Source organism: Narcine bancroftii, chromosome 3, assembly GCF_036971445.1.
Source record: "Narcine bancroftii isolate sNarBan1 chromosome 3, sNarBan1.hap1, whole genome shotgun sequence".
Taxonomy (NCBI): Eukaryota; Metazoa; Chordata; class Chondrichthyes; order Torpediniformes; family Narcinidae; genus Narcine; species Narcine bancroftii.
The window spans coordinates 324,542,988-324,558,036 of NC_091471.1; the positions used below are offsets into that span (position 1 = coordinate 324,542,988).

The following is a 15,049-nucleotide window of genomic DNA, read 5'->3' on the forward strand; positions in this document are numbered from 1 at the left end:
CCGTGACAGAGGTGCACCAAAGAAAAGGTACAAGGACTGCCTAAAGAAATCTCTTGGTTCCTGCCACATTGACCACCGCCAGTGGGCTGATAACGCCTCAAACCGTGCATCTTGGCGCCTCACAGTTTGGCGGGCAGCAACCTCCTTTGAAGAAGACCGCAGAGCCCACCTCACTGACAAAAGGCAAAGGAGGAAAAACCCAACACCCAACCCCAACCAACCAATTTTCCCCTGCAACCGCTGCAATCGTGTCTGCCTGTCCCGCATCGGACTTGTCAGCCACAAACGAGCCTGCAGCTGACGTGGACTTTTTACCCCCTCCATAAATCTTCGTCCGCGAAGCCAAGCCAAAGAAAAGATAGTTCAAAGTATGATTCTATTCAGTGGTACAGAAGAAGCTTTGACTGGGCAGACCATTACACTTGCGTTTTCTTCCCTAAACTTCACAAAAGTCATTTGACTTTTTTTCAATATACTGTATTGGTGAAAAAGCTCTGGTGAAAGGTCAAAAGCAGAAGAGCAAGACTCATGGTTAATGGGAGTGGAAGGAAATGGAAAGCTTTAAATGCTTAAAAGTTTTCCAGCAAAGAATGGATTTGGAAGTTGTGGGGAAAATTTGTAAGTGTTGCGAGTGAGTGCAAGCGGTTTGATTGCATTGCAGTTGGCAGCATTTAGGGAACTCGTGTTGCATAATGTCCAAGGTTTTGTTTTTGCACACAAGCTGCTTTCTCTCTCTCTCTCTCTCTCTCTCTTTTCCAGCAATGTGTGAGATGATGAAGATCATGCAGGAGTATGGGGAGGTGATCTGCTGCCTGGGAAGCTCTGCCAACTTCAGAAACAACTGTCTGTTCCTGCAGAGTGACATTGGGTGAGGACCATGCATTTGGTACAGTTTGTAAACCGGAGTTTGCTCAAACCTCATTCATTTATTGTCGCATTTTCATTGGAAAAAGGCTTGTTTCAGGAGCAAGTTAAGCAAGTCGTCCCCTAATGTACTTAAAGCTGTAACTTGTTAGGTAAAAACATCATGAGCTGGGAATGAAGAAGGAGTCACCCAGTGCTGGGCCGTAACAAGATGCAGTTGTGACCTTGTACTCTCAAGATAAGAGTGGGGATGACAAATTGATGTGCAGGAAGCTAGCAGAGAAGGATAGCAACAGTTTATTCATTGGACAATGTCATGGTACGATCATTTACTAAGTACGTATCCTGAGGTATAAAAAAACACCACTTGCTGATAATGGCAGAATGTGCCTTCTCCAACTAACACTGTTAGTTGCAAGTGTTACAATCCGGCAATAAAGAACCTTGATTTCGACTCAGACTGGTGTCTGACTCACTCATTCATGAACAAAGCAGACCTAACAGTACGAAGAAGAGAAAAGGCACAATTTTAGAGTACAGTGTTACAGTGAAATGTTCAGTTCATACATAGCAAGCACAGCGTGAAAGCACTGTTCATTCAGCTTCATGGCTGGGGTAAGAAACTCTGTAAATCTGTTCATGTATAATTTCACACTCTCAAACATTCCCAATGGGAAGAGAGTGAGCTTGGAGAGAGATGGGTCTTTTGGTGCCTTTGGCTACTTTTCTATGACTGTTAGAGTTGCAGATGGAGAAGAGGGACGTTTTGTGTGATGATTTGAGCTGCGTTCACTACCTTCTGCAGTTTATTCCGATCTTGGGCGCAGTAGCTCCTGCACCAGAGAGCCAGCCCTGAGTAAGGGTCCGGAATTTAAAGGGGAATTAACAAAACTTTTCTTTTTCGCAAGGGCAAAAGAATACAAGAATACTTAGAAAAGTGAAAATGGTCATGGGGATTGTTCTCTACTTTCCAGGATTAGCTTGAGCAAATTGGATTTTTGTGAAGAAATTAAAATGTCGCCTTCAGATATTGAATATTCCATGCAGCAAGTCCTCAGTTATTGTTTTGGGGAAATATTGGTCCGAGCACCGAAAAGTCAGATATGCTCTAGTTTAGTGCAAATGTTGGCACATCTGAAACTCCAGCAATGTGTGAGATGATTCCAGGGGGAATCTCAGCCTAGGGTATGTGCCATCGTTGACTTTTGGCCGCACAATATCTGATTTCAAAACTGCAGTGCTGTGAACAGACCTGAGCTGATTCTGTGTAATGATACATCTTGGTGAACAGATGTATCAACATTGTGGGAAGTCACGTGATGGAGTAGAAAATACGTGATGATAAGAAAATACCAACCCTCTCCAGAAAAGTTTAAAAAAAAAAGTAAATAAAAAGCAAAGCCACAAACACAGAAACCACAACAAATTAAAAATAAAGGTGTGAAGAAAATGGCAGGAAAGAAAGAAAAACCAAAAACAATGGGAAGAGGAGAAGAAGGAAAGATGTCGGAGGAGAAAGGTGAAGGCCAAATCTGTACGAGGAGGCCCGCTATGGAGAGAGAAGCCGGCTCCCTGAGGTCAGTGGAAACCCCGAGCGCAGGACTACAAAGATGACTCACGGAGCCAAACAGAAGTGCGCAACTGCGCATGCGTGAATCCTTACGCAGGTGTGATGCACGCGACAAAAACACCGACAGGAGGGGGGACCAGCTGAAGAGTGAATCTCCACAGCTTGAACAGACAAGAATAACCCGACAGCAAGACTCCCAACAGGAAAACATAGAAAATAACGAGAACAAGAAGGAAGAGAATAAAAATAGGAAATCAAAGAAACAGCAGATGACCAACTCAGAGGAAGAAGACCAACATCAAGACACTTTTAATAAAAATAAGAACAAAAATACCCAACAAAATAAAATAAACAACCCAACAAGAAAACCAGAAGAGACAGAGGTAAAGGACACAGATCCTGGAGTGGACTCAGAAGAAGAGGAAGAAGAACATAGAGAAATGGAAGATGAAGGGAAGGGCAAGTACATGGATTTTTTTTTAAATATATGGAAACAGTAAAAGAATGGCAGATGCAAGAATTCAGTGAAATAAAAAGACTAAAAAGTACAGAAGAAAAAGTGAATAGATTAGAGATGATCATGACAGATATAGGAAAAAGAGTAGACAAGGTGGAAGAACGAGAAACAGCCATAGAAATTGAGGTAGATGACTTAAAAAAGAAATTGGAAGAATCTGATAAAAAAGTTAAAGAGACACAGGAGCTGTTAGCTCTGAAGATAGATATAATGGAAAATTATAATAGGAGAAACAATATAAAGATTGATTAAGGAAGATGAAGAAGGCAAAGATATGAAAGAATTTTTAAAAGAATGGATCCCCAGGGTCCGAGGAATGCCAGAATTACAGGAAGGAATGGAAATAGAAAGGACACACAGAGCATTAGCCCCTAAACCACAGCCACAACAAAAGCCAAGATCCATTCTAGTAAAATTCTTAAGATATACGACAAGAGAAAATATATTGGAGAAGGCAATGAAAAAAATAAGAGAAGACAAAAAACCACTGGAATACAAAGGTCAAAAATTTGTTTTCTACCCAGACATAAGTTTTGAACTCCTGAAGAAGAGGAAGGAGTTTAACGCAGCAAAATCAATCCTATGGAAAAAAGGTTATGAATTTATGTTAAAATATCCAGCGGTGTTTAAAATAGTTATCCCGGGGAAGCAAAGCAAACTGTTCTCGGATCCGGAAAAAGCACGAGAATTTGCAGAACACCTACAAAACAGACAGATAGATGAAGAGATGTAACAAGAACAAAAATGACAACAAACTATATATAAAGAAGAATTAAGTATAAGTAAGAACTAAGAAGGGGAAAGAAAGGAAGTAAGGAAGGAATTAAGAGAGTGAGCTTTGTTATATGTGAAGATTAAAATCTTTTCTGGAGGAGACTGGGTGGGGAAGAATAACAGTGCAAAATCAGTTGAAGTTTGGGAGCGGGTTCGCAATCCAAATGGAGAGGGGAGATGTGGTTGCCCGACAAGGGACAAAGGGCAACTCAGAGAGGGGAGGGACTATTGTGGTTAAAGGAATTTTAGATGTAGGAATAGTGGAAATATTTTATGTTTTAGAAGTGTTGTCTTACAATGTGTTTAAAAAAAAAATGGATAAGAAGGGAAGGTGGTGATGAGGAAACGGAAAGGAAAGGTAAACAAAGTATGAAATGGCCATGTTGAACTATATGAATTTAAATATTAACGGAATACATAACCAAATCAAAAGGAAGAAGATGTTAAATTTACTAAAGAAAGAAAATATTGATATAGCATTCGTGCAAGAAACACAATAAATTAAGAAGAGACTGGGTAGGGCATGTAACAGCAGCATCATATAATTCAAAAGCCAGAGGAGTAGCTATATTAATCAATAAAAATGTACCAATCAAAATAGTGAGGTATCTAATGATAAAATGTCAGATATATTCAGAATTTTGGAATTTATTCAACCTAATGAAGATCAAAAATTTATGCAAGATATCTTTTTGAAGATCGCAGATACTCAGGGGAATATACTAATAGGAGGGGATTTTAACCTTAATTTGGACTCAAAGATGGATAAAAGTGGAAAAAAGACTAACAGAAAGAATAAAGTAACCAAATTTATAATTAAATCGATGCAGGAAATTCAACTTTTGGATATCTGGAGGAAACAACACCCAAAGGAAAAGGAATATTCATATTATTCGGGTAGACATAAAACATACTCAAGGATAGACCTATTCCTGTTATCAGCCCACACTCAAGGAAGAGTTAGGAAAATGGAATATAAAGCTAGATTGTTATCGGATCACTCACCCCTGTTATTGGCAATAGAGCTGGAGGACATCCCACCGAGAATGTATAGATGGAGATTAAACTCCATGATACTTAAAAGACACCAACAGGACCTCGGGCCTCCGGCGGCGGCAGCAACGGGACCTCGGGCCTCCGGCGGCGGCAGCAACAGGACCTCGGGCCTCCCGGGCGGTGTTTACATCCGGTACCGCACGGATGGCAGTCTCTTCAATCTGAGGCACCTGCAAGCTCACACCAAGACGTAAGAGTAACTTGTCCGTGAACTACTCTTTGCAGACGATGCAGCTTTAGTTGCCCATTCAGAGCCAGCTCTCCAGTGCATGACGTCCAATATAACCATATAACTACTTACAGCACAGAACAGGCCAGTTCGGCCCTACTAGTCCATGCCGTAACAAATCCTCACCCTCCTAGTCCCACTGACCAGCACCCGGTCCATACCCCTCCAGTCCTCTCCTATCCATGAAACTATCTAGTCTTTCCTTAAATGTAACCAATGATCCTGGCTCGACCACGTCCGTGGGAAGCTCATTCCACATCCCCACCACCCTTTGCGTAAAGAAATTTTCCCCCTTCAATCTTAAACCATGCCCTCTAGTTTGAATCTCCCCCACTATTAATTGAAAAAGCCTATCCACGTTTACTCTGTCTGTCCCTTTTAAAATCTTAAACACCTCTATCAAGTCCCCTCTCAATCTTCTACGCTCCAGAGAAAAAAGCCCCAGTCTGCACAACTTTTCCCTGTAACTCAAACCTTGAAATCCTGTAAACATTCTCGTGAACCTGTTTTGCGGAAACTGCCAAAATGTTTTGCCTGGAAGTCAGCCTGAAGAAAACTGAGGTCCTCCATCAGCCAGCTCCCCCACATCTCCATCGTGCACACTGAATTCAAAATGTTCAACCAGTTTACCTACCTCGGCTGCACCATTTCATCTGATGCAAGGATTGACAAAGATAGACAACAGACTCGCCAAGGCAAATAGCGCCTTTGGAAGACTACACAAAAGAGTCTGGAAAAACAACCACCTGAAGAAACACACAAAGATCAGCGTGTACAGAGCCGTTGTCATACCCACGCTCCTGTTCGGCTCCAAATCATGGGTCCTCTGCTGGCACCACCTACGGCTCCTAGAACGCTTCCATCAGCGCTGTCTCCGCTCCATCCTCAACATTCATTGGAATGACTTAATCACCAACATCGAAGTACTCGAGCTAGCAGAGTCCACAATAATCAAATCCAAGCTGCTGAAGACCCAACTGCGCTGGGTGGGTCACGTCTCCAGAATGGAGGACCATCGCCTTCCCAAGATCGTGTTGTATGGCGAGCTCTCCACTGTCCATCGGGACAGAGGTGCACCAAAGAAGAGGTACAAGGACTGCTTAAAGAAATCTCTTGGTGCCTGCCACATTGACCACCACCAGTGGGCTGATATCGCCTCCAACCGTGCATCTTGGTGCCTCACAGTTCGGCGGACAGCAACCTCCTTTGAAGAAGATCGCAGAGCCCACCTCACTGACAAAAGACAAAAGAGGAAAAACCCAACACCCAACCCCAACCAACCAATTTTCCCTTGCAACCGCTGCAACCGTGCCTGCCTGTCCCGCATCAGACTTGTCAGTCACCAACGAACCTGCAACAGACGTAGACATAACCCTCCATAAATCTTCGTCTGCGAAGCCATGCCAAAGAAAAAGAAACTTAAAAAGACAGGATTTTAGAGAATTCATTGAGCGACAAATTAAAATGTACTTTGAAATAAATACGGAATCAGTGAAAGATAAGTTTATACTATGGGACTCAATGAAAGCGTTCATCAGAGGGCAGATAATAAGTTATGTAACTAAGATGAAGAAGGACTACAATCGGGGAATAGAACAGTTGGAAAGGGAAATAACAAATATAGTAAAAGAATTAGTAATAAAGGAAGATACAACTAAAAGAAGAGAATTGACAGACAAGAAAATAAAATATGAAACACTACAAACATATAAGGTGGAGAAGAACATAATGAAGACAAAACAAATATGAGCTAGGAGAAAAAATGCACAAAATACTAGCGTGGCAGCTTAAGACAGAACAAACTAAAAGAACGGTATTAGCATCAAGGAAAAAGGACAAACAAATTACATATAACACAATGGAGATCAACGAAAACTTCAGGGAATTCTACGAGCAACTATATCAAACTGAAAACGAAGGGAAAGAAGATAAAATAGATGAATTTCTAATTAAAATTGAACTACCGAAATTGCAAACAGAGGAGCAAAATAAATTAATAAAACCATTTGAAATAGAAGAAATACAGGAGATATTAAAAAAAAACTACCAAACAATATAACACCGGGAGAGGATGGACTCCCAAAAGAATCCTATAAAATATTTAAAGACTTATTAATTCCTCCTCTCCTGGAAGTAATGAACCAGATTGAAAAAACACAAAACATGCCAGATTCATGCAAAACAGCAATAATTACAGTAATTCCAAAGACGGGGAAAGATCCACTAACACCAGCATCTCTACTTAACACAGATTATAAGAAAATAGCTAAACTATTAGCAAACAGATTGGCTGACTGTGTACCAAAAATAATAAAACTAGATCAAACTGGATTTATTAAAAAAAGACGAACAACGGACAATATCTGTAAGTTCATTAACTTAATCCATGCAGTACAAAGAAACAAGACTCCAATAGTGGCAGTTGCTTTAGATGCAGAGAAAGCTTTTGACAGAATAGAATGGAATTATTTATTCAAAGTACTACAAGAATTCAACCTACCAGAGAAATATATTAATTGGATTAAAGCATTATATAAGGGACCATTGGTGAAAGTGACAGTAAATGGACATATATATCAAACCAATTTAAATTAAGCAAATCAACAAGACAGGGATGTCCACTATCTCCCTCACTGTTCGCGTTAGCTATAGAACCATTAGCAGAACTGATAAGAACAACAAATAAAATAAGAGGGATAAAAATAAAAGAGAAGGAATATAAAATCAGTCTATTTACAGATGACATCATAATATTCTTAACAGAACCAGAAATATCAATAAAAGAATTACACAAATATTTGGAGGAACAGGGATTGCTAGGGAGTAATCAGCATGGTTTTGTCAGGGGTAGATCATGCTTGACAAACCTGATTGAGTTTTTCGAGGGGGTTACAAAAAAGGTTGATGAAGGGAAAGCTGTGGATGTTGTCTATTTAGACTTTACTAAAGCTTTTGACAAAGTTCCCCACAGGAGGTTAGGAAAAAAGGTGGAGGCATTAGGTATAAATGAGGAGGTAGTGAAATGGATTCAGCAATGGTTAGATGGGAGGTGTCAGAGAGTAGTGGTAGAAAATTGTTTGTCCAATTGGAGGCCGGTGACTAGTGGAGATCCTCAGGGATCGGTCCTGGGTCCACTGTTGTTTGTTATATATATTAACGATCTGCTAGTAGGGGTGGAGAATTGGATAAGCAAATTTGCGGATGAATCAAAGATTGGTGGTGCTGTGGACAGTGAGGAAGATTACCATAGATTAAAAGGTGATTTAGGAAGGCTGGAGGTGTGGGCTGAGAAATGGCTGATGGAATTTAATACAATTAAGTGTGAGGTGTTACATTTGGCAAAGGCAAATCTAAATAGGTCATATGCATTAAATGGTAGGCTATTGAGATGTGCAGAGCAACAAAGGGATTTAGGAGTTGTGGTGAATAGTACCCTTAAGGCTGATACTCAGGTAGATGGTGTGGTGAAGAAGGCATTTGGAATGTTGGCCTTCATAAATCGGAGTATTGAATTCAAGAGTAGGGAGGTTATGATGAAATTGTACAAGACATTGGTGAGGCCAAATTTGGAGTACTGTGTACAGTTTTGGTCACCAAATTATAGGAAAGATGTAAACAAAATAGAGTGCAGAGAAGGTTCACGAGAATGTTGACAGGATTTCAAGGTTTGAGTTACAGGGAAAGGTTGTGCAGACTGGGGCTTTTTTCTCTGGAGCGTAGAAGATTGAGAGGGGACTTGATAGAGGTGTTTAAGATTTTAAAAGGGACAGACAGAGTAAACGTGGATAGGCTTTTTCAATTAATAGTGGGGGAGATTCAAACTAGAGGGCATGGTTTAAGACTGAAGGGGGAAAATTATAAGGGGAACATGAGGGGAAATTTCTTTACGCAAAGGGTGGTGTGGATGTGGAATGAGCTTCCGACAGACGTGGTCGAGGTGGGATCATTGGTTATATTTAAGGAAAGACTAGATAGTTACATGGATACGAGAGGATTGGAGGGGTATGGACCGGGTGCTGGTCAGTGGGACTAGAAGGGTGAGGATTTGTTACGGCATGGACTAGTAGGGCCGAACTGGCCTGTTCTGTGCTGTAAGTGGTTATATGGTTATAAGAAATTGAAGGAATATGGAGAAGTATCGGGGTACAAGATCAACGCAAGTAAAAGTGAAACAATGCCAATGAATAATGCAGATTTCACAAAGTTTAAGAAAGAATCACTATTTAGATGGCAAACACAAGCAATTCGATACCTAGGTATACAACTAGATAATAATCTCGGCCATCTATATAAACTAAATTATCAGCCATTAATGAAAAAAATACAAGACGACTTATAGCACTGGAAAGACTTACCACTAACACTGATAGGAAGGATAAACTGTATTAAAATGAACATCTTCCCAAGGATACAATACCTATTTCAATCATTATCAATTCACCTAACAGAGAAATTCTTCAAGGAGCTAAAGAAAATAATAAGGAAATTCTTATGGAAAGGGGGGAAACCGAGGATAGCACTAGATAAATTAACAGAATGGTACAAACAAGGAGGCTTACAGCTACCAAACTTTAAGAATTATTATAGAGCAGCACAATTAAGATACCTATCAGATTTTTATCAAACAAGGGAAAAACCAGATTAGACCAGATTAGAACTAGATAAAATAGGGGAGAAGATACCTGAACATATACTATATAAGTGGGATGAAAAGTTGGTGCAACATAGGAATTCACCAGTATTGCACCATCTGCTCAACATTTGGAAGGAGATTCACGTAGAAAGGAATAAAATAAATTATCAACTACCAAAATTAATATTGACACAAAATCAACTAATCCCTTTCACAATAGATAACCTTTCCTTTAGAGAATGGGAGAGAAAAGGGATCAAAAGAATAGAAAATTGTTTTTCGGGAAATAAATTATTATCTTTTGAACAAATGAAGAACAAATATAATATAACTCACGATACAATGTTTGCACACCACCAACTGAAAACCTACTTGAAGGACAAATTGGGAAACAGTCTGAGGTTACCAGAAGGAAGCAACTTTGAATATGTGATTACAGACACAATGATAATTTAAAAATTTATAACAAACATGTTCATCAACTGCAAGAAAAGGAGAACGAAGAAACAAGCTGTAAACCTAAACAAAAATGGGAACAGGATCTAAACATAAAGATAAAGAATGAAACATGGGAAACGCTATGCTCCGTAACTATGGGAAATACAATAAACACGAGGTTACGCATGATACAATATAATTGGTTACATAGGCTATAGATCACACCCCAAAAGTTAAATAAATGGGATCCAACAGTATCAGACAGATGTTTTCACTGTAAAAAGGAAACAGGAATAACAATTCATGCAATTTGAACATGTGAGAAAGTGAAAAAATTTTGGTAAGATCTAAACCAGGTATTAAATAAAATCACAAAAAGCAACATACCAAAAAACCCAGAGATCTTCCTTCTAAGTAATATAAGAAATAAAGAACTTGGACTCGATTTGGATGGAGCACAAAAAAGATTTATTATGATAGCCTTAACTGTAGCAAAAAAATGTATTATGTCAACCTGGTAATTAGAAGACAACCTGAGAATACAGCAATGGTACATAGAAATAAATAAATGTATTCCATTGGAAAAAATAACATTTAATTTAAGAAATAACATCACACTATTCGAACAAATATGGGAACCGTACATGAAACACAATAGAGAAATCCTACCACGGACTTCCACCACCTAAAATGACAGATGGAGAAGACAACGAAATGAACTGACCCAATATATAAAAGTAGAAGACACAAATTCCTTGTTTATTTATATTAAGTGACGACATTGTTTAATGGGTTTAATGTATCTTATAGATTGAACTTTGAATAAATGGGAAGGGGGGGGTGAGGGAGGGGGAAAAAGGGGAGAAAATGACACTATATATTCAAGAGAAAAATGTCTGTATGTAATTTTAATCGGTATGGTTCATAGTGTGAAAAATAAAAAATTTTTAAAAAACATTGAAGTTTGCCCAGACAGCCAGGGTTCCATGATTGCTTGCATTGAAATGACTGTTTAAGACTAATGTATTGATGCTTTTATTTCTGTATCAGAAGTATGGAATTAAGAATAATTAGGAAAAAGGAATAATGATGGAAATTTGGATCTTGATTAAAAGATCAGGTTGCAAATACAGCTCCAGCTCACTAACTGTTCAGAGTTTCTGCTAAAAGTTTGCAGCGATGGAATCATACAAATTATGTTCAGCACAGGAGATAGCTTGGTACGGTTGGCGTAGCCGTTAGCACAACACCATTAACAGTGCCACGATTGGGACCAGGGTTCAAATCCCGCACTGTCTGTAAGGACTTTGGACATTCTCCCCGTGTCTGCGTGGGTTTTCTCTGGGAGCTCCGGTTTCCTCCCACTGTTTGAAATGTTCTGTGGGCATAGGTTAATTGGATATAAATTGGCTGACATGGACTCGTGGGCCGAATTGGCCTGCTACCATGCTGTATGTCTAAATTTTAAACTCCCAAGCTACAGAGAATATTTTGTCCACATTCCAATCAATGTATTTTTTATATAGTCCTTTACTATGAATACAGAACTAAATTTAGATATTCCATTGACAATGTACAAATTGCTATTCTTAAAAAAAAGGTAGAGCTGCAATGTTGGAAATTTACAACATTTATAAACTGGGCGGTTAAATTTAATTTTTTTGAAAAATATTTAATTTAATTTACCACATGGGAGAAATCAATTCTGGCTTTGAGACCCACGCCACCCAATTATACCCCATTAACCTACATACATTTTGGAGGGTGAGAGGAAACCAAAGAACCCAGGGAACTGGACTGTCAACCAGTAGCACTTACATCAACACTGAAGTGTTTTGGAAGACTGGTGGTGACATGGATCTGTTCCAATTCGTGCTCTTTATCTACTGCTGTTCGGCATTTAACACCATCATCCCCTCAAAACTGATCAGCAAACTTCAAGACCTGGGACTCAACACCCCACTGTGTAATTGGATCATGGATTTCCTCACCTCCAGATCACAGTCAGTAAAGATTGGTAAGAACTTCTCCACAATCTCCATCAGTACTGGAGCACCAAAGGGCTGCCTCCTTAACCCCCTTCTCGACTCACTTTACACCTACAGCTATGTGGCTCGGTACAACAATAATACCATCTACAAATTTACTGATAATTCCATGGTAGTGGGTTGTGTATAAAAGGCGATGAGCTAGCATATAGGAGGGAGATTTAAAACTAGGCTGAATGATAAGCTTGCACTCAATACTGCCAACCCTCCTAGGAAGCGGGAAAACTTACCAGACATGCTGCTCTCGGCAACCTGGCATTTTAAGAGGGGATCCCGCCTCCAGCAGTGACAATGCGATAACAGGTTGAGCTTTCACACCGCCAGAAGGCGATAGTGAGATAACTCAGCTGGACTCTGACAAGTGTGGAATTCAGGTTGAATTTAACAGGAATTTAACTTGCCCTGCCAGGTTGGGATGATTTACACCACATGATTATCGGGTCGAACCTACTAAATTAGCTGGTTAATCCACACAGAATCGGCAATGTGAAAGGGGTTGGTATCACCAAAACCAAGTAGATGATTATTGATTTTGGGAAGGGAAAACCAGAGGTGGAGATTAAGTTCTGGGAGTCACCATCTCAGGATCTTATCCTGGACCCATGACGAAAGCATATTAGTGCTTCAACTTCATCAGGAGTTTGCGGAGGTTTGGCATGACTACAGAGTGTGGTGGAAGGTGTGCTGACCAGCTGCATCACAATCTGGTAAAGGGACCCCCTTATCCCTGAGTGTAAAGTTCTCCAAAAGGTAGTGGACACAGCCCAGGACATCACAGGCAAAACCCTCCCCACCATTGAGAGCATCTACAGGGAATGCTGCCGTCGGAGAGCAGCAGCAATCATGAAGGATCCACACCACCCAGCACAAGACTCACACCCCCAGGTTCAGGAACAGCTGCTCCCCCTCCACCATCAGACTCCTCAACAGCAAACTCCATCAGGGACTCATTTAAGGACTCTTGTGCACTTCATTGATTTTTTAAATTCTCTCTTTATTGCACAGTCAGTTTTTTTACATTTGTTAACTGTTTCGTTTTTTATTTGTTTACACGTATTTGTTGTGTACAGTTTTTTTTTGCATTACCAATAAGTGGTAATTCTGCCTCACCCACAGGGAAAGAATCTCGGGGAAGACTGCAATGTCATGTATGTACTCTGACAATAAATCTGAAATCGAATCTAAAACCCCCAAAGGTCACGGGGACAAAGTACAAATTCCTTATAGACAGTGCTGATTTGGATGATGCTGTAGTTATGTGGCGCTAACCATGCAGTACCTTGGAAGGAAATTGGTAAAGGTCCTGTAACAGGACCAATGGAAAACAGTACTGAAGCAGGGTTTAACCCAAAACTTTGTCTGTTGATTTCCCTCTCTGGATGCTGCCCAACCTGCTGAGTTCCTCCAGCAGTTCATTGATTTTATTCTTTAAAAATAAAATGCGATATCCACCTGTGATTTGTGAGTCCTTACAGTTTTTAATTATTCACAGTGTTGCAATGGATCCGCTTTACCCATCCCGCTGTTCCTGGGAGACTTTTGGCTACGCCACCAGCGCAAATGTTTCCTTTGATTCTGATGAACTTTCCCCTCTGCAGTTATCAGGACTCTTGAACAGTCTGCCATGTTCCATTTTCTTTCACCAGGAGGAAAGCATCAACATCATCAAACTCATTGAACAAGTAGGTGTGCGTGTCTAAGTGGCAATATACCCCCCGCTACACAGACTATTTCGCCCCCCCCACCCCCATTTCCTTGAATATGTTTACTTATCACAAAATATTTAGTTTAGTCAGAGAAGAGTTCTGTAAAGAGCACAATTTACAGTATAACATTGCAATGAATAGGACATCTAATAGCACCAAGCAGGAGCAGTGTGATTACACTGTTATGAAATTAATTCAGGAGCCTGATGGCTGCAGGCAATGAACTGTTGGTACTTGTGAGTAGTCAGGAATGTTTAATTGCTTCATTGGTACAGGTGTAAGAGGTCTAGGTTTTGTTCTAAGCTAATAATTGGAGTCTATAGTTGCCATTTTTCAACACGAGGACCAGAGTTATGCCAATGAAAGTCAAAGAAGCCGTTATGAGGCTGAAAAACAAGAATAAAACAGAAAGACACATCGCCCCAACCTTAGGGTTTACAAAATCAACAGTTTGGAACATCATTAAAAAGTAAGTTCAGTAATTGCAAGGATGACGTCCACCGCTGATGACAGAGGAATTCTCATCATAATGAAGAAAAATCCACAAACTCGTTTCTGACAGATCAGAAACACTCCTCAGGAGGCAAATGTGGATCTGTCAAAGACTACTATCCACAGAAAACTTCATGAACAGAAATACGGAGGCTACACTGCAAGATATAAACCATGGTAAAGGTGATATGTTTTGGATCTTGGGCAATTCCTTTACGCCTCCGCACTTTGCTCTTGCCTTCACCCTGATACAGGCTAATCTTGGTCTCATCGGTCCGCAAGACCTTTTCCAGAATTCTGCAGGCTTTTAAATACTTTTTGGCAAACTGTAATCTAACCATCCTGTTTCTGTTGGTAACTAGTGGTTTGCATTTTGAAGTGTAGTCTCTATTTCTGTTCATGAAGTCTTCTATGCCAAAAAAAGGAAAAAAAAAGTGTCTTTGTCCCAAACATTATGGAGGACACGGTCCATGCCATAATAAACGCAATGCAAGATATGGATTCTGAAGCTGTTTTCTACAGAATCCATAACCAATTGCTGAAATATCCCACAGGATCCTTGAAGAACAGCGTGCTGTCTCAGTATGTATGTGACATTTTGACTGGTCAGGGTTTTCAAAGTTAAATCTATCCATGGTGAGGTAATTCGCCAAGAACAAGAATGTAGGGCAGCACGGTTGCAGTAGCTGTGAGTGCAACACTGTTACGACTTCAGCGATCAG

General features: G+C 40.1%; 1 protein-coding gene across 11 annotated transcripts in view; it reads left to right on the plus strand.

Annotated features, from left to right (window-relative positions):
- The window catches only part of tmem94 (transmembrane protein 94), a 216,987-nt gene that overhangs the window by 130,952 nt on the left and 70,986 nt on the right, over nucleotides 1-15,049 (plus strand). For 7 of the 11 annotated variants that reach the window (XM_069929026.1, XM_069929028.1, XM_069929027.1 and 4 more), the window contains 2 exons: nucleotides 760-868; nucleotides 13,622-13,811. In XM_069929026.1, coding sequence (XP_069785127.1) covers nucleotides 760-868; nucleotides 13,622-13,811 — 299 coding nt within the window. The remainder of the gene's footprint in view (nucleotides 1-759; nucleotides 869-13,621; nucleotides 13,812-15,049) is intronic. The other 4 variants (XM_069929029.1, XM_069929023.1, XM_069929031.1 and 1 more) reach the window with 2 other exon arrangements.